The 20,230-nt window shown below is 38.8% G+C and overlaps 1 protein-coding gene across 3 annotated transcripts in view; it reads right to left on the bottom strand.

The window, feature by feature from the left end:
* Positions 1-39: 39 nt before the first annotated feature.
* Positions 40-20,230, bottom strand: part of bcas3 (BCAS3 microtubule associated cell migration factor) — a 207,852-nt gene continuing 187,661 nt past the window's right edge. For 2 of the 3 annotated variants that reach the window (XM_053506832.1, XM_053506834.1), the window contains 2 exons: positions 15,508-15,675; positions 40-2,259 (listed from right to left, as the gene is read on the bottom strand). In XM_053506832.1, the coding sequence (XP_053362807.1) occupies positions 2,108-2,259; positions 15,508-15,675 (320 nt within the window). In that variant the 3' untranslated portion in view covers positions 40-2,107. Of the gene's footprint in view, positions 2,260-3,440; positions 3,940-15,507; positions 15,676-20,230 lie in introns of those variants that run through there. The other variant, XM_053506833.1, reaches the window with a different exon arrangement.

The raw sequence follows: 20,230 nt of genomic DNA, 5'->3' as shown, positions 1-20,230 counted from the left end.
TTAAACTGTAAATGATTTACTGAAATGTAAATGATAACATAGTTTAAGTAATGCTTTAATTATTTATTCTCTCTTCATACTGTGTCTTAGCTCAGTATTGGCATTGACACATAACCATAAATGGTCAGAATGAACAGTTCATCGTTTAAGTAAAGAGACACAAAGCAATGCGCATTTGATAGAACATTTCATTTGCAAGGATTTATATTCAAAAGGATTAAATCAGTGTCGTTTAAAAGCATACTGCAGTTTACAAAAAGCATGTGCAATGCATTCATGGCAATATAGTCATGCCAATATTGACCTTTGTAAATCATTCAGCAAGTGAGGCCAGCAATCCCTTCACATCACATGCACCTCAGTGTTGCTACACTGTTCAATCCAACTGTAAGAGTTTTCATTACGCCACAAACTGAGCTGAAAGCTATTACAGCAAAACCTTCATCAATATCACTGGAGTTTCTTTATGTCCTGACATGTTATGTCCTGTCTAGTTTAGCTGAAGAGAATAGCTCCTTAAGAAAAGCCATAAAGAAGCAAACTGATATGTGAGTGCACGCATGTGTTTGTTTAGAGAGACAGATTTGCTACACAGTTATTTACTCCCTCTAAACAAGACATTACACACAGACCTCACACACCTAAAGAGATGTTGAGTAAAGATGGTTCAAAAAACAGATCTTAAAAATTTTAAACGGAAACCAAGGAAAATAAGTGGCTCAGCATGCAGCAATCAAAAAACATAAATGCAAACATGGAACATAGCACACAATGGCAGTCACATGAACATGATTTAGTCCAAAAATTAATAAAAAAAAAAATACTATCAATAATAATCCATTCATGGACGTAATGGAACAGAGAATCGAATATACTGAGAAATTGTATGCAATATTATAACACAAACAGCAGTATTAGTTGACATTTGTAATCACTAAAAATAATTAAAAAAAAGAAAAAAAAAGTAATTTCTATCACCTCAAGTAATAATATAAAATACTAAAATAGTCTGAAAATATGCTTTATCTTATGAGATATAAATGCAATGTTTGTATAATTTTGTATGATGGAAACTGACATTTAATGTAAATATTATAGTTATACAAACAACAAAAACAAAATTAAGATTCAGCAACAAGTCAAAATAGTTTGCATAAAATGCCTTGTGCCCTGATCTTTCTATTAAAAGTACACTAGCAGTGAAATGCTTGGACACACCTTCTCTACACAGTTACTATTTTCTACTACTAATAATATAGATAGTAACACAATGAAATAACAGATATGGAGTTATATAGCGAGCAGGAAAAGTGCAATAAGTGCCCACTATTTTACAATTGGAGTTCTGTGTTTTTGTAATAAAGCATTGCACACTCCTGTTGTCTTTATGAAGGAGCGACATCAGAAGGCTTTTTCCAATTTGTTCTATGTGAAAACTTGTGGGGAAACATTTTTAAAAATAAAACAAACAAAAAAACATTAATATTACAACTTTATTTAGAAATACAATTAAATATGTATACATGTATAATAAATCTGCCATAGAACAAAATGGAATAAAACAACTTTAAGCCTTTTCAGAATGTCATTTAGGCAAAAGAAAATAAATCTTTAATTTACGTGTCCAAACCTTTGACTGAGAGGGAATCAAGACACAAACAATATGTTGAATAACAAACACATACATGAAGCTATGGCATTAATACACTAATGCCCAATGACATGAACATGTAGCCTGGTCTCTACTGCACGCAAGCAATTTTCAAACTATTCAATGTAATGTATTTGAGAGAGGGATAAACTGGCAGCTATGAGGGCTTTTACACAAGAATCACTTGCAGCAGCAAGTTTTCTCTCATATACACTGCATAAGACAACATGTTAGTAACACAAGTAAGAATCAAATGGCACATTTACTGAAAGCCTGCATGCAGGTCTTATCTCTGTTTCCACCCTGATGTGAAAAGATTTTCATTGCTCTTCACTTGACTGTTGGTTGGGTGAAAGGAGCAGACAACACACCACGACATCCATCTGGACGGAGGACGGGAAGAAGCTCCCTGCGATGGGATGGAAAGGTGGGACTTATCACTGAAGAGAAGCTGTTCTATGGGAAAGCGGTGGGATAAAGGCTGAGTGGCTGGTTCTCGTTGGTGGGCAGAGGAGAGCGGTAACCTTCAAAGTTACGAGGAATGCTGCCACTTGTGGAGCCCGAGCTGTTACTCAGCGTCTCGATACTGCCTTCTCTCTGCAGTTCCGCTGAAAGACAGAACACGACACAGGATAGAAGAGAAACAGTGGATGTAAAACACAAAGAGAATGTTAACTATGTCTGCATGTTTAAATTCACATAATAGCTCCCTTTTGGAACTAGTCAATATAAATTCAACCTCATTGTCTGCAGTAAAAAATGAACAGAAAGACGGAAACAAGATTTTTTTTCAAAGCAGTGTGTGGCAGGAGAAATCAGATGGATGAATCATTTTGTTAATTGTCACATGCCCCACAATAAATCCAACCACTCTTATAGTCTTATTACACATTATACAGATTTTGCATCGAGAGAACAAAAAATTCTAGAAATTAATGAATATTGATGTGATAATTTTTAAAGAACTGGACAACTATTTTTCTGCTAGTATTAATATTTTACAACATGACTCAGCTAAAACATAAGGTGAACCTTTTGCATGTAAAAGTAATAAGAAGCCTCAATTATGTTTCTAAATGATAGAAGAATGAAATAATGCTTGGCTTATTCCACACATCTCAGCTGATCAGATGCGCAAGAAAATGGCTAAAAAGGAAGCGCTTCACATTAAGGACTGAAATTACCTTTGCTATAAAGGCCATTTAAGGGATTTTGTCTGAGTGATGTACATTAGGGACTGAACATTATTTTTGAAAACTACGTACTCACTGGATTATATCTCAACATATTTAGTGAAAATGGGACGAAAGAAAATCGCGTGTAGAGAAACCTTGATTTTAACAGAATTTTAGCAGATTTTAAGCTTAAAATGTCCATATACTAGTTCTTAAAAATACACTGCACACCACACTCACTCAGCAGAACGAACAATTCATAATCTCTGTTTCATAATGAACTATGAGCAAAGACACCAGCTACCAGGACAAATAAACATAATAAAACATTGTTAGTGTTTCCTATGTTTGTTATGCTCATAAAGAATTTAAACTTGTTTTAGTCTATTTAAATGTAATAAAACATTACAACAAGTTGGAACAAGTGAACATGCTCTTGATTGTTTTACCAAAACCACTCACATAGTTATACATTAATAAAGTATTATACTTAGAGATATTATAGTAGAGACAGTAGAGATTATACTTATATTAGACACATAAAGCTTTATCACAGAAACACATAAAGCTTTTTATGGCCATATTATTTTTCGTTAGAACCATAACTATGATCTTAACAGATTTAACTACTTTTGTGACCTTGCCATGAAAATGGTCAATAGAAAATGCCAAAAATCTACTTTGAAGTGAATTAGAGGAGAGAGGGTCAGGTTGGCTGTGGCCTCATGACCCAAGCTGCAGTTTGAGAAGAAAGCAGGGTGGCAAGGCTTCGGGTGGCTACATTCCACTGGATGATATGTGCTCAGCAGGGAGGACAGTAAGGGTGTGTGTTTGCTTTGTATAGAGTGCACCATGCACATAACCCCATGACAGAAGCTCGTAAATCCAACACTCCTGCCTCAAAGTGAAGGGAGTGCACCAGTGAAGTGACCAGAATACCGCTTTTCCTAGTGATCAATATAAACATGCACTTGAACCTTCTGGTTTAAATATACCCCAGCTCCAAGACTTCCTGCAACCTGAGAGTGATCAGACGGAGCCTGCAGCAGGTCATGGGTCTAGTCTCTGGGCTGGACAGCACGGACCGACCATGTGCGCCACAGACGGAGTAATCTAGAGTGGAAGGTATGCGGTGGAGAGAGTTTTTTACTGACGTAAATAATGTTGTCACAGATACCCTCACAAGCACAGTCATAATATTGACACGTTACATGCAACAGGCTTCTTCAACACATTCTTCGATTAAAAATTCATTGATCCACTCCCGGCGGCACAGTGATCTAGTGGTTAGCACTGTCTCCTTGCACCTCCAGGGTCCGGGTTCAATTCCCAGCCAGACTCGATTCCCGGCTGTGTGTGTTCGATTCCCAGCCCGACTCGATTCCCGGCTCTGTGTTCTCCCCGTGCTTGGTGGGTTTCCTCCCACAGTCCAAAGACATGTAGATAAAGTTGATTGGCGTTCCCAAAGTAAATTGCCAGTAGTGTGTGTTTATGTGTGTGTGCCCTGCGATGGATTGGCATTCTGTCCAGAGTGTACCCCCGCCTCGTACCCTAAGCCTCCTGGGATAGGCTCCAGGTCCCCACAACCCTGAATACAGGATAAAGCGGTATAGAAGATGAGTGAGTGATCCACTTCCATGAATTCATACCACTCTGCGCATTTGGTCTGGATGTGCTTGAATTAATTTGAGACGAGAAGTAAAGACACTTGGTTTATTCAGAGACAAAAAAATGAACATTTTGACCATGGTAGAAATCCAAAACTCTATAACTCTCTAAAAACATCTTTTTTACACTGAAACATGTCATCTTTGACTGATCTATCTTATCTCTTCAAATGACACATAAGACATATGTACATTTCACTACGTCCATATATTTCTATATCTCTGCTGCATTCTATCAGCAACCAGGACATGGCCCTTGGTGCTGTTTTAAGACAAAATCTTTAACAGAATAGGAAACCAGTGTCACACAGAAACTGCACTTTAAAGCCAATGCCTAAAAAAAAACCCTATACACAATTTCTTGTCTTCAGCATTTACTGTACAATACTTATACTGTAGTCGTGTACTAAGTACTGTACAGAGCAAGTTGAGCAGGTTAACAGTATAAATCCAATTCAGAGTGAACAGAACAGTTGGTCCTGAGGCGACCTGGCATTATGGAGGTCATGCAGCAGCAAAAAATGAAGATTGGGAAACCAGAGCCAGCAAGCCTGCATGTATCCCTTGTCTCCTCAGCGTGCTTTCTCCTGATTCAGAACACACTGCTGCAGCTGGGGGCTTGTGGTGGCCAAGACAGATTGAGTTGTGCATTAGGAAGAAACGAAACAGGGATCAAAGTAAACAAAAAGCCCTTAATCAGACTGCTGGGTCTGAGCAAATGGCAGTGAGAGAGTCTGCCTAATTACTGCCCTTACTATCAAAGAGAGAGAGTGAGTTTGAGCGCAAGAGAGCACGACAGAGAGAGGGATTGAGAGGGGGGATGAAGTCTGTAACCCACACCAATACTATACTTATCCCATCTGATTGTTTTGTTTTGCACTTTAATCTCAATGTGGCGCAGCTGGCACTGGTTAGTGCTCTCACGTCACACCGTTCCTCAGGCCGACGCTGTCATGGCCTTTAAGACAAGGCCACAGACAGACACACACCTTGTGGATGTCGCTACTGCTGCTAAATGCTTCACTGCTCTCTTTGCGAGTCCTGTTACCTATTCCTTCACTTTCACCCGACTCTTACATTAGTTTTTTAGTTCTATAAAGATTGATTAGCTTGGAAATGAAAGTTGCATGTGTGTGTGTGCGCGCACATTGGTAACAATATTTTCCAGCCTTAAAGTGAAGAAACTCCCAAAGGGTTACGACGACAAGTTATGAAAACAATCAGGGCCCGACACCCAGGCACCAACCACTATAACACGGGGTGAAGAGGCAAACGCGGAGAAACTTATTAATAAGAGCGGAGTCTCCATATTTCAACCTCATTAAAGAATGCTTCCAGGGGTGGACAGGTAAAGGTGGCAGAACCCTCACTACACCCACCGAAGCCCGCTTTCAATTACACCTAATGAAAACCTAGCGTAACCTGCCGTGCCCTAACGCACTCCAGCCTGCAGCTCAGAAGGCCGCCAAGGGCACATTTCTCATATTCTCATTAGACGGAGAGTCATGCTGACTGACTGGAGATAACGCAGGAGCTGCAGGGCTCCTGACATTCCTGCATGTGGACTTTCTGAGTAAGGAACATCTACATGCATTACAGGGGCCAGCTTCTGTTCTGGAGGATGGAGAGAGTCAGAAGGTCAAGCACGAAAAAAAAACGGTACTAGTGGCATAAAAAAAAATTCTAAGCAATACATCCTGATACGGCAAACTGCACACACGGACACGCACACACACACACAGCTTGATGGACAACTCTGTAGTCTTGCACAACAGAGTGATAAGTGCCAGTCCTGCTTATGCAGCATGTGCAAGTGCACTCACAAAGTATACTCTTGTAATTTCTAACCTGAATCCGGCAGTGGCAAAGCATTAACACAGATGTGAGAACAGCTGTAATTGCTCATAGACCAATTTTTTCACTTTGTCTGTTAGACAAAAACAGCAGATAGTTACTGGGGAGTGAGGAGGATTTTTAAAGGGTGAACAGTGCACAACGGTAATCCACATCAACCAGTTAACCGACAATGTTTACTATTTTATAATCTACTTTATAATCCATAATACAATACATGCATAAATTAATTTATGTATAATATGTGAGACTAACCCGTATTTATATTGTTGTAACTCAAGTTAAATAAAATCGAAAGCTAATTGAGATTTACAGCCCCAACACACACACGCATAATGATTCTTTAATTAAATGACCAGCAACACTAGTATATACAATGAGCACTGAAACTTGTCAAATTAAAATCTGTAAATTCTACTGAAACAAAGACTTATTACAGCTGGCACTGAAACTGACTGAACCGCTTTAAGCCTGAGACTGAAATCCATGCTGGCAGGATGCAAGGTTCATGCCATTTACAATTACAAATCACTCCAGCCTCTGGCCTAAGTTGTGTTTTGATTCAATTAGCTGCTGTGATTGTTGTCTATAATCCTAAATACGCCTTTGATTAATGAGTGCAGTCAGCACGCTAGCTCCAGGACTGGGTTCTAGTGTCTAGTGGATAGTGGTGATGACCAATGCTTCTCTTATGCACAGATACAGAGATTTGTCACACTTTCCGTAGCCTGAGAAACAGCATAACCTTGCACTCAGCTGGACTTTTACTAAGAACAGCTTTTCTCACACTAAACCAGTTCACATTAGCCTACAGCTCAGCTCATCATTTTTCCTCAGCATACACACGAGAGATTCAATTTAAAAAACCCGGCATGGTTAAATCTGCATGTCTGAAGCACATTCAGCATAAACAATGATGTCTCATACTTGAACACAACTGTGTCCTTTCTCTAAGCAACTTCACAATCAATATTCTACTTGCAGTTAATGGTTCATTTCTAAACGCACATGCATGCAGTGTGAAAATTGAGAGAAGGTGGAAAAAGTGGTAGACGGAAAGAAAAACACCTTTGTTCACAACACTAAAAAGAGCGTGAGTTTTCCACGGCTATTACATCCAACCATTCTTTATTTGAGGAACTATAGAAGCAGTTGTACTTCAAGATGTTCCACTTGTTGTCTGTTTCTTTTTCATAAAATGTCTGCGTTATACACATGCTTTACAAATGACCTATTATTAATTCATATATGTAGGACAAAATAAAGCAAATGTTCTCTCGATCTTTAAGAACTTAAATATCAAAAGTAAAGTGCATGTGAGCACTTCTCCAGAACATGAAGGTGGCCATAAGACTCATATGACCATAAGGTGGCTAAAGTCTGGAATCCAAGCCTATGTAGTGCAACAAATACTGCCTTTAAACAAAATTAGTTATTAAAGTGAGTATTTAGTAAATCTGTACTGTGTGGATGTAAGGTAATAATACTTGGAATGAACAGACAATGTTTTCAAAAAGGTTAAAATCATAAATAAGAATACTGTGTAGGCTCTATTCAAAGACGACTCAGTGATAAGATAATTGAAGACCATGTAACACATGCAAACATAATATAGCAAACGAAATTTATGATGCTTATGGGAAAATTAAAACCAGATTTGCATTATTCATTATTACGTTGGTGAGTGGTATAACCCATAACATGAAATCAAAGCATTCACTCATTCATCTTAAGTACCTGTCTGATCAGACTTGCAACAGTATGAGCTATATTTTGCATGGTTGAATAAACTAAATTAAATATTTTGTCTTGTCCTGTGCACAAGTCTCGAGTTGAAGCCATTTATGAAATTGAGTGTCATAGAACTGTCAGAGCTAGAACTCATAGAACACATGGACATCGCTGGAATTTCTACATCTGTTTTTTCATCCTATTTCCCATAGGCGCGCTGAGTTAAAAAAGAAAAAAGCTTCACCTAAAACGGCAAAATAGAAAAAAACAATACAGATATCTGGATCACAACAAACATAGACATACAAATTGTACACTCGTACTTCTGGAATCATTAACACTAAAAAACAAGATTGGTCTTGCACTTCACATCAAACAATTATATTATATAATTATAATATTTTATATACAGTACTGTGCAAATGTCTTAGGCATTTAAAGAGTAATAAATAAAGAGTAATAAAATAAAGAGTCAACATTTGGAGTGAAAACTCATTGCTTAAAATCAGTAGTTTTAGACACAGATTTGTGCAGCTTTATAAGAGAACAGCTGTTAGGTTTTACTGAGCATGCTGGAGAATATACCAGAGTTCTTCTGGTAACTTTGTCATACTTGCTCCTATAATGTTATTTATTTATTATTTTTTAAGTCATATATTGAAATACTGAATGATTTTGTACATAATTATGCAGACATGATAAACATATATAACAAAATTGGTATAGCATATAATATGGTGCCTAAGACCTTTGACCAGTACTGTATAATTATTAGTGATAATATAATTATTAGTGATGCTCTGATGTAGCAAATTTAAAGCATCCTGCAGGCACATAAATGAATGCAGATAAAACCCATACTTTTTCTAAAAAGCTCATTTAACTGCATTTGTTTATTTCATAATATATTGTATACTAAATTTGTTATTATTAAAACCATCAGTAACTATCTTCACCTTCCCTTCTTCTGTCCATTAAACATGTTGGTAAAGAAATTCTCAAACACAGTTTTCTTTTTTAAGTGCTTACATGCTCCCTCTCTATGTCCTGGCTTTCTCCCTCTCTCAAGTTCCACTTTCTGAGTGCCACTCCCTTGAGCAAGCTGTTAAGTGCAGTCTTCAAACCCCCCCATGAAATGCATCTCTTGCCCTTCTTACTTTTGCTTTCTCACTTGTAAGGCGATGGTGTAGTCAGTATGCCTAAGCCAGTGACAGACTAGCGAGGCTGAGATAAATGAGACAATAAGATTTCGTTCCATGACGGGGACAGAGGAATGTACAGTACAGGAGTGTGTGAGAGGATGTAGAGGAAGCTGTATTCTGAAATAATTCTTCACCATTTCACTGTCGGTGCACATTACACTCAACCTCTTGGCTGGCCGAAGAGTGTGACCCTGGAATGAATGGGTGAGTGCTGACGGGCAAAAACAATGATGGTGCTTTCTCTTTCCACTCTGCCCCCCCCCTCCCCCTTTCAGTCACTGTGACAAATGGTAAAATAATAAGCCCAAATAATGGATTCAAATACATAAATGGCATTACAACTTTTGCCATCTTTAAGATGAGAGTCGTAGGCCTGAAAATTTACTAGGTCTGAAAAAAGACTGAAATGAACCAGATATTGGAGGAAAAAATTTTGGATTGAACAAATTTTGTAACAAAGGCCTTAGATATCAGAGAACAGCTTGCAGTGCAACAATGTAAAGCTAGCTAAAGTTAAACTAGGTCATGAGCCATATGGTCTATCATTAACAACAACAACCAGTAAACTAATCAGCAAAACAAATGTCAATGTGTGAAAACACTTTACATCAACTGACAAATTTTTGGATCGTTTTTTTTTTTTTTTTTGGTTTACTGAAAATGTTTATACATAAAGAGACCTTATAGGATTTAGAATAAATTTTACTACACAGATTTGTTATACTTTTCTTTTATATTTAAATTTGTATTATAAGTGATTCACTTAGAAAGAGTGAAAAAGCAAAAAGTAAAAAGCTGTAGTTAAGTTAATTAAATTACTTTAAAGAAAAAACATACATATAATCTGCTATCAAAACTGACTAATGCCCAAGTTTTCAGAATCAGGATAATAATTAAAAATGTGGTATCATACAATCTATGCTTATAAAAGCAATGCTGTCCACTCATTATGGTCATTCATTTCAAAACCAGAAATGTGCAAATAAGAAAAACCAATCTGATCACATAGTGTTATAATCACTGACACAGTGTTTGTGTTCAGGTTCCAGTGGCAGCGGTTAGATCTGTGGCTGTATTTGGGAACACAAAGCCACTAGCATGTCACATTGTGCCCTATAAGTGACGCAAAGGTTCTCCATTTTACCTACGAGACAAATAAGAGATTTGAATAAATCTGCTTAGGTAGGTAAGTGTCTGTTTTCCCTATGCAAATATATGCTGTGCAAGTCTACATATAAGTGCTTTACACTACACTTGAACTTTACTACTTGATCTCAACTCAGAGCTCAAGTATAGCACTAGCTGCAGCAGAAGGCTGAAAGAAGCAGAATTAGCACCAGGTTTGTTTGTGTAATCTATCATACGTGTTGTGAAAGCAGGCGCTGTATGATTGATTAGCAGCGTGCTAATATCTTGCGTGGCGGGCGGCTGGGCCAGTGCACTTTCGGCTATGCGTTATTGCTCTAGAGATTGCTATCTTTTGCTGTTGAAACGAGCACTCAGTCATATAATGGCTCTCCATTGCACAGATGAATAAGTGTGACTCAGTCCAATCCAAATAGCAGTATTACCTTCATCAACCAAAAATGGCAAACAAAATGGAAGGTTTCAGAAAGCCAGTCTCAGAAATTGCTAATGCTACATGTTTGATGAACCCACTTAGTTATTAGGAGTGTATGATTATGAGCTGCCGTCAGTTTAAGCGGGACGCTCACGTCATATGTTTGATTCATTTTTTCTTTTATCTTTTAATATTAGACAGCCATGAGAATTTGTCACACTGAGATTTATTTCAAGATCTAATCTTTATTCTACCAAAGATTACTCATAGGTTTCGCATAAGGATGAAGTAATCTAGCAAACACACCAGCTGCTGGCTGTCACAGCATAGTAGTACACAGCTGACTAGGACTTTATTCTGCTTCTAGGTGTGTGTGTGTGTGTGTGTGTGTGTGTGTGTGAATGAATGAACTGTGTGTGAATGAATGAACTGTCCCAAACATGTCATTTAGTGTCAACAAAGTGCAACTTCTTTTACCAGAGAAGAAAAAAGAAAGAAAAGCAGAAAGTGGTCAAATTAGCAGTTCTTTCATTACATTGTGGAAGATATCCAAATCCTTTAAGGCAGCTCAATCACAGCCAGGTTTCAATAGGAAACCAGAGCACTTAGTCATCGTCATCTAGATCATTGCAAAGTGGCTGGAAAATCAACAGAACATCTCGAGACTGTTAGCAGACAAAAACAGTTTTTTGGCAACAAAGCTTGTCTTACTAACTGTACAGACTTTGTGCAAGGTAAGCAATAAAACAAGGTTGGGCATGTAATTCTAGAAAAATAAATCAACAGCAGGGTGGTGTGATGCCTACCTCAATGCTTATTTTTAATAGCATTCATTTTCATCTTTTACCGTCGTGGGGGCCTAAAGTCTATACCAGGAGACTTTGGGTACACCCTGGATTGGGTGCCAATCCATCGGAGGACCGCGGACTGTGAGACTATGAAAACTGTAGACGGAAACCGGACTGCCTGAAGAAAAGCCATCAAGTACGGAGACAACACTCAAACTTCATGTACGCAGACCTGTAATGGGAATCGAACCCTAAACCCTGAAAGAGGTCCTCAATCAGGATTTTTGAACTCATAACCTTAGGGGACCCTGAATGTGGATGCTGTTGGTCGATGCCCGAACAGAAGTTACATGGGACATACCTGTATTTTAAGGTGAAGTTGACAAACTACTGAAGTGAAACTGAACCTGGTGAAGGAGGAGGGTGATGATGTTTGGTAAAATTCAACTGTTTTTATTTTTTTATTTTATTTTTTTTGCAATCTTCAAAAATCTTAATCTTTTTCTCCTTGTTTCAAGTGGCTGGTAGTGACTTACCACAAAAACACGATCAATGAATGATTTTGCTATATATTTTTAACAAAGCTCAACCAACATATTATTGACAAACACAGAAGCAGGTTGAATTAAAAACTGTGACAAAACTGTGCATAGTGGAGTTATAAAGTTTAGCAAACTCACACTATAATCACATTGTTATAAGCATTACGTCTTAGAATTTTGGATTTATTTTATTTTTTTACATTTTTGACTCTGTCCTGAAGATAGACCCAAGATAGATATCTACAGATTAAATCTAACAGCTTAATGCAAAACTGACAAGGGAAACTCCTCCTTAAAATGCTAAATAAATATCACACAGCAAATTCTCTCTATATCAACAATTATATACTATTTACAGTATATACTAACTTGTATGAAGGGACCGACAGACAACTCTGTGTGTACGCTGTTATACCAGAATAACTATGTAATAAAATAAGCTCATTAATGTAAACTTTTCAGCCTGAAACACTGTTAAAGAAACCAAAAACAAAAAAAACAAATTAATCCTTCAAGAACAATCTGGGGTCAAGCTTTCAATAGTGCTGTGGTATAAGAGCGTATTGTTCCTTATTCCAGAACAAAAATCACTGCAATATAGCAGACTGCAGCCTACAGGCGTTTATATGCGTGTGTTTGTCTGCCTTTATAAGGAGTGCGTACTTCTGTGGGTGAAGCATGTGTTTTCCCATTAACCTCCAAGCATGACTGTGTGAGTGCCTGTGTAAGTGTGTGTATGCATGTGTAACGGACTTTCAGTGTTTGTATGTATACATGTGGCCATTTGTGTTCACCTATGTGTGCCCATGCGTGTCTGCTTGCTTAAGAGTCTCAGTGTGTGTGTGTGTGTGTGTGTGTGTGTGTGAGCGTGAGTGTGGGCAGTGTGGAACACCCCCGAAGGAATGCTAAAGGATGTTCTGGGAGAAAGACTCAGTACTTGAGAGCTGTCGCAAACATCCTCTCCACAAAGCAGCCATTGTGGCGTGGCCTGCTAGGCCAGTGTAGGTTCTCTGTCAAGTGCATAAAAAGGCATCGGCTCTTGTTATTGTTAAATGAACACCCACAGTTAGTTTAGAAAATGTGTCACAGCTTCTTTATTCCTTTACATTGCCATCTACTGATAACTCAGGTGTCACCTCGACCTACATTACAGCAAACCACCTCAGAAAAGTACAGTCAGTTTTACAACTGAAATTATTAGGATTTTAGAAAATCAGTATTATGCCAGATTAAAATGTATCAAAAAATATTAAATATTTACAAACTGTGAGGCAGGTTGTTAAAAAAATTAATTGACTGCTTCTGTGTACTTTAATAAAGAAATAAATGCAAGAGTACTATTGTGTTCTGCTTATAATGAGAAATGAATGCACGATAACCTCTGCAAACTCTGTATTGAGTTTAAACTCAATACAAACTGGCATACTGGTGGTAGAAACCGGGGGAAAGCAGTGCCTCAAAGCACCAAAAATGCTGCAGTCCTGTGCGCTTCCCCTGCTTAAATGGAATTTATGTTGGTTTAGTACCAATCACCAAAATCAAATTTGCAACATGTCACTGAGGAAAATCTAATTTCAGGATGACTGCGTTTCAGGAGTCTGTGAAAAACAGCCCCATCACCTGCTGAGGGCGGGGTAGAACAGACTTCCTTCTCATCAACCCATCATGTTCATTTTCTCTGAACAACAGATATAGTGGTCTGCTGCCTGTCTGCTGCTTCGGTGGGACATGACAGCAGAGGAAGACTGATAGGAGGTAAGGGCAAGATGGAGGCAATGATGGAGAATTAGTTAGAAAGGAACGTACAGAAAAAAAAAGAGATAAGTCTTGTCCCATGACAGCAAGGCAGCGGTATCTTCTTTAGAAGAAAAGACACGTGCTTGTGCATGAGATCTTAAGTACAGAACCATCTGCCTCTGTTTTTCAAAGTGACTGTCACTGAACCTGCTGCCTCAAACGGAGTGTGTTACTACTATAAAGAGAGCTTTTGGGTATGATATACACCTCTCCAGGTATGATGTAACCCATCAACAGCGCCCCCACCCCCCACACTTACTTCAGTCCTACAAAGTCATCTATTAATCCTAAAACCTACCTAGGTACTGTATGTGACTCATTTCTGTTAGAGATAATACTAATGGTATTAGAATGGGGTGGAATATCAGTATTTACTCATCTTAATCATCTGTGGTAGTTCAAAAGTATATGATTAGATTTCTTTTCTGGATGTTTTTTCAACCACAGCCATGGCGTCTGGCTAAGCAAGAGACATGGGCTGATAAAAATGATAGTTGTATCTCATCAGAGGCTCCAGCAGCATATCCCTAGTCCCTGAGTGGCTTGTTTAGCTTTTCCTTCCACAATCCATTTTTCTGAGCAATGCTCTGGGCTTTCTACTGTAGCAAAGGGTTAACTATGTGTTCATCTGCCTTGCTAGAGGGCCAAAAGTTGAGTGTAATGTGATCAGTAATGAATTTTGTGTTACATTAGGCTGTATAAATGGATGGACAAGCGCAGACTACAAGTGTCCGGGAGTCGGCCTTAATCTAATGATGCAAAAATAGAGACAGAACCAATTACGAGGAGGGCCAACTCGGTGCTGCTGCAGGGACTGCAAATGAATAGGTACAAATCAAATTAGTGCCTAATAGACGCGCTACGAGAGAGGGCCAGTCGATGCTAAATGCATTAGGGCCTTGTGACCTTGCTGCTCCAAGCAGCGGCGTGCAGGATTCAACCTCCATCTTCTTTTAGAAATCAAAGGGACTCTTGTTCGGCGAGGGGGAGGACCAGAGAACTGCAGCTTCTTAAATGAGTTAAACATTTGGATTACCCAGAATGGCAATTTCTCCCTGTTTTGCTCCCTTTCTCACTGCAGACAACCTAATTCACTATTATAAAATGTTCAATTTCCAAGTTGATCTTCATAAGAAATCACTGTAAATATGCCCATACCTCGTCTTTAAGAATTTTTTTTTTTAAACTTGAAGAAACAGTGACTAACTGTCATACTGTGTTGTCTCAGCAGATAAAACAAAATAGGCTAAATAGGTAAAAAGCCAACAGTGCTAACAGAAATTATAAAGGATCATCATGTGAGCAAAGAGATGACATTTAATTTTCATTTAACATGTGAGTCCAGTAAAAAGTTAGATAATTAAGATGAGTCATATTTCTTGTGAAATGGTACAAAAGCGTTAATGCATTAACCTTTAATATGGGCTTAAAATATATAAATATTGAAAGCTAACATGAAAAGATGCACTGATGGTGCTGTGGCTATGAAAGTGTCAGTACGCATACAAAGAGAAGAACAGTCATGATTTCTTGGTTCACCTGTTCCAGAGCCTACTATGTCCCTGCTGGGTGACTCAGACATGGCTTCAGCAAGCCTCTCCCTCAAGCCTTCGTCTGTGGCATCCACAGAGGACATGTGACGCAAGCCAAAACTCTCGGGCCAGCTGCCACACACCTCCAGCAGGGTCACACTGTGGTCAAATGTGCCTGAGAGAGAGAGGGAGAGAAAGAGAGAGAGAGAGAGAGAGAGAGAGAGAGAGAGAGAGAGAGAGCGCAATTAGCCAGATTGAACATTTGAGCTTCAGGTATGTGCTATGAATAGACTGTGTCTAATATGTTCTAAGACTGTGTATTGTAGTCTGCATCCAAGGTCTGTGTAACAACAGAGAGATGAAAGAGAAAACAAAGCACATGACGCATTATACACTAAAATGAATAAATTTAATATTATGCAATTATTTCTCTGTCTTGCTCCACAAGGCTACATCCATTCGGCTGGTTTTATGGTTTGAGAAGGAAGAAATTGTAGAGTAAGAAACGAGTACTCTCTATTCTTATAATATATATTTAAGAAGTGTGAGACGGTGGCGTTTCTGGGGTGTCTCTGCACACACACTTATGCGGTTTGTGAAGTACAGCTGGTTTATCAGAGACGCTCAAAAGCAGGCCTTTTGATCTTTAGGCCAGTGGCTATCTGCAGTGGCCTGCGTTCCTCTGTACAGCCTCAGCCACACTCCAGGCTTCTGACAGGCCGTAATGACAGGAGAGAGAGAAGCGCGGCCGGCCAGCAGCCCGTTACTGATAGGGGTGCGGGGGCCTACAGCTATCTGCTGTAAAACACCACACCGGCCAGACACACACAGCAGATAACCACTTCATAAAAAGCTGATTGTCCCATGTCTGACTCCTCAAAAGAGTGTACACTCCAACAAAACCAGCTTCAAAGCCACAGCGGAGGACCATGACCACACAAATAGATCCGTGTGGCATAAGCACGTTGCATCACACATCTAAAGTTAGAATTGAAATTTCGCTGCCGCAGAGTCAAACTTGTAATTTTGAACTACAAGACAAAAGAATAAAGTACCCACATGGAGTAAAAAGTACATATGCATATATCTGAACATTTGTGAGGCTTAGGCGGGATTTAATCTGCGTTCGAGTTTACAAAAAACAGGCCAGCATTTGTGCACGCATGAATCAAGGCTAAGCTGGAAAGAGAGAGAGACAACAGCAGGCATTAGTAGACAGAATTCCTTGTAGTCTTGCTGATCTATCCTTTAACGACAAAATTCAGTAATTTGGGTAAAAAGAAGTAACATGCAACATAAGTCGTACAAAGTAGCAAAAATATGAAAGGATCAGAGTGACTAAAACAGAAACTGGAAGAGCTCTGTCTCTCGCTCTCCTGAGGCGGTCAGGCAGCAGAATGACATGGGCAGAAGGAAAAAGCAGGTCAGGAGTTCACGCTGTACACCAGGGAAGATCTCTTCATCAGAGTGGCTGACAACCTACTGCAGCCTGCATTCCTCATTCTTCACACCCCTCAGCTTGAGACCTTGCCCAATTAAATAATAAACGCCTGCCAGAGGATGAGCAGTACACGGAGTAGTTAATATCTCTTGCAGCACCATGTGTGTGAGATTTTGCAGCTTTTGGAAATCTTATCTAAACTACTGCGCAATGAGGAGTTGATGTTCACATAAATGACCAAAAAAAAAAAAAAAGCATTTGCAGTGTTTTTCATTATGCTAGAATCCATGTGGATTTGTCCTCTCCCAGCTGCCGGAGAATGCAGGCCTGTTTATCTTACACTGCTGTGATTTGAGGATTTAATGTAGTTTACTTTCACCTTTACAACCAAGCCTCGTGTCAGACAGGCCAGCTTTCCACACGCACATCAGAGGCGACAGGGTGCACATTACCTGGTTTCTGGGCTACCAGAGCACGATACAACAACCCAAACACCTAAATGAGCAGCCGAATCACATGAGGTGAGATTAATTCAATTAAGTTTTATTACAAGGTCATAAATGAGTTCAGGTTAATGAGGATTTATGACTGGAAAAGCACATTTCAGGTCAGTTAATGACAGTCAACTGCATTTAAAAAAACAAGCAAAAAAAAAAAAAAAACACTTGTTGGCTGGTGGAAAATCCAGTGTGTAAATCAGAAACTTAAAAAAAAATTATAATAAAAAGCCTCACCCTATGAATTTTAGCTCACAGCTTTTTAAAAATCAGTATAACAAAAAAAAGTGGAAAACTTGTGCAGTCATTATAGTCAGCGGATTACATGTGCCTGAGATCAGAAACCACAGTCAGTACTTATCAACGTCCAGTGGACGTGCTGGAGTATGTGTCCTCTTTAAAGTGTCCCGGCTAGCTGGCTTGCCAGATAAGCAAAAGACTGGGCACACTTTTGCTGGCTTTATTTCTGTAACCTTTGGCTTTCCTGTCTGTGGCCCCCTTTATAATCTTTCACAGCGAGGTTATTCTGAAGTGCTACTTCTCTCTTGCTCTCTCTTAAATGTATACACACACACACAACCAAGCACTTCTGAGACTCCAGACTGGCAGCACTGCAGGCACGGGTATCGCTCCCGAAGCAATATAGACCTGAAATCTGGCTGAAGCGTTTAGCAGCGTTGTGCAAGTGTTAACGTTTGCATAAGCCCTAAGGATTAACAGCATGATATGAGGCTTCGACGAAGCCTTTTCTCAGAGACACGAGTCTCCACTTTTTAAATATACTACACATGGGCTTTTAAATCATTTAACTCCTCACTACTCTCTTTTTTTCTCACCCTCTTTAGCACCAAGAGTGTCAGTAATCCCATCTATAGCCATGCAGTGCTTTTACTCGTGTGCCCCCACACACAATGCATTCCCAGTCCTACACTCTTTTCTGGCAATTAGACTTAAACCTTTAATAGCACAGAGTGCAGTGTAGGTCTAAAGCAGTGTGTGTGGCACCTATATACCCTGATCCTATTCAGCCTTTAGTTGGGTGTGAGAACTTGCATCTCTTAAAATGGGTAGATCAAAGCTAAGCTAAGATAAATCCTGCTTCATGCCACTTCAGGTGATAAAGACTTGTCATTTCACATTGAAAAAGGTGTGCAAATAAGAATAGGAGCCAGTCTTGTCATGTCACACTGTTCTGTTTCAGCTCCTAAACTTCATGTGGATTAAGCAAGGCATGGGATTTTTGATTTAGAGACTACATGTCTGCATTCCTCAGGCTAGCTGTGAAAGATCTAAAACATATCCAGGCCTCTGAGAAAAGAGACAACACAGAAGCATGACTCACTGTGAGAGATGGGGAATCAGTCAACATACAACTGAGCCAGCACAACATGGGTGTGAACTGTGAGATACAATATTATATAATCGGTATCAGTGCTTTGACTTGGAATCAAAAACACAAGGACTTAGGAAGAAGTTGTACATCATAAACGGAACATAACTACAAACACCTAATAATGTATATGTAAATGTTGTGTATATGTAACCGCAACATGCTTGGACACACCCTAACAAATATGCGGCTGTAAAAGCAAACTCTTCTCTCGTATAAGTAAGTGATAATGAGCAATGACTCATGCTGATATACAATAGTGCTTAAATAAGCACGAACATTCTAGTTCTCAACAAGTTGAAAACAAAAGAGCTTTTAACTTTAAATATACGTAAAATCATAGTCATAAGCACATAGAAAATCATAGAGTATACTTTTAAGTAAAAAAAATGGATTCAGCATGATGGATGATCAAAGCAGTGACGGTAAGTCTTGATTACTAGGGGTATTCCATCTTATAATACGCCTCTGAATCAATTACCAATGAAAGCTCAGGATGGTAAGAGAAGACCTTCTTTCACCATGATTCAGCATTAAACATGGATAAAAGCAGGAGGATAAAACCCTGAAAAAATTGGGACAACATTAGTGGGAATGCAACTATTATGTCCCAATGCTGTGTAATACTTGATTCTGATTCTCAAGATGATGTTGATGAATTTTCTGTAAGAGCAACTCTAACAAAAATAACAAATTAAATTTTTTTTTTTAAATCCATATAATGCTTTTATAGCAACATATGGATTACATACGGATTTGTAGTGTGGATGCTGCAGATGAAAGATAAAACAATGCGTAATTACTGACAATGAGAGAAATGAAAGAGGCGGTGAAAGAACATCAGTGTAGAGCTTTTATAAAAAAAATCTGGTAACAAAAACTAGTTTCCTAAACATGTAGTTTTAGAATTAAGAAACTATTTTATTCAATAAGATTTTGCATGGTATAAGAATAAAAAAAACACCTCATATCAACTATCAACCTCTCATTAATATTCTATAACAGCAAGGTATTTTTTCTGCTGTATTCTATACCTAACGGCTAAACAAAGACACATGCTTCATTAATGACAGCACTACTCTTTAAATACGCCTTTAGTTGGCTGTTGAGAGTTGGGGTTAGATTGGGGTGGGGTCTGACAGCATTAATAATAATGACAGTCTTGGCCTCAGAAATGATTAAAGGGGAAAGTTATGCTTGACACAGAGCAGACGCTGTCGGGTGTTGTTACTGACAAACTGGCCTAGTGCTTTGACAGCCCTGGTGAGGAGTGCATAGTTTTAAGCTTTGCTATAAAAAAAAAAAAAAGAGTTCATGAAAACAAATACATATTCATACATACAGAGAGACACACACACAACACCTACAAATGCCCATTAGTGCAATCATTCATCACAGTAGG

This window comes from Clarias gariepinus, chromosome 11, assembly GCF_024256425.1.
Source record: "Clarias gariepinus isolate MV-2021 ecotype Netherlands chromosome 11, CGAR_prim_01v2, whole genome shotgun sequence".
In the NCBI taxonomy this organism is placed as follows: domain Eukaryota; kingdom Metazoa; phylum Chordata; class Actinopteri; order Siluriformes; family Clariidae; genus Clarias; species Clarias gariepinus.
Note: the sequence above shows the minus strand (reverse complement) of the source record. Positions and strands in the feature narration are given on the sequence as shown.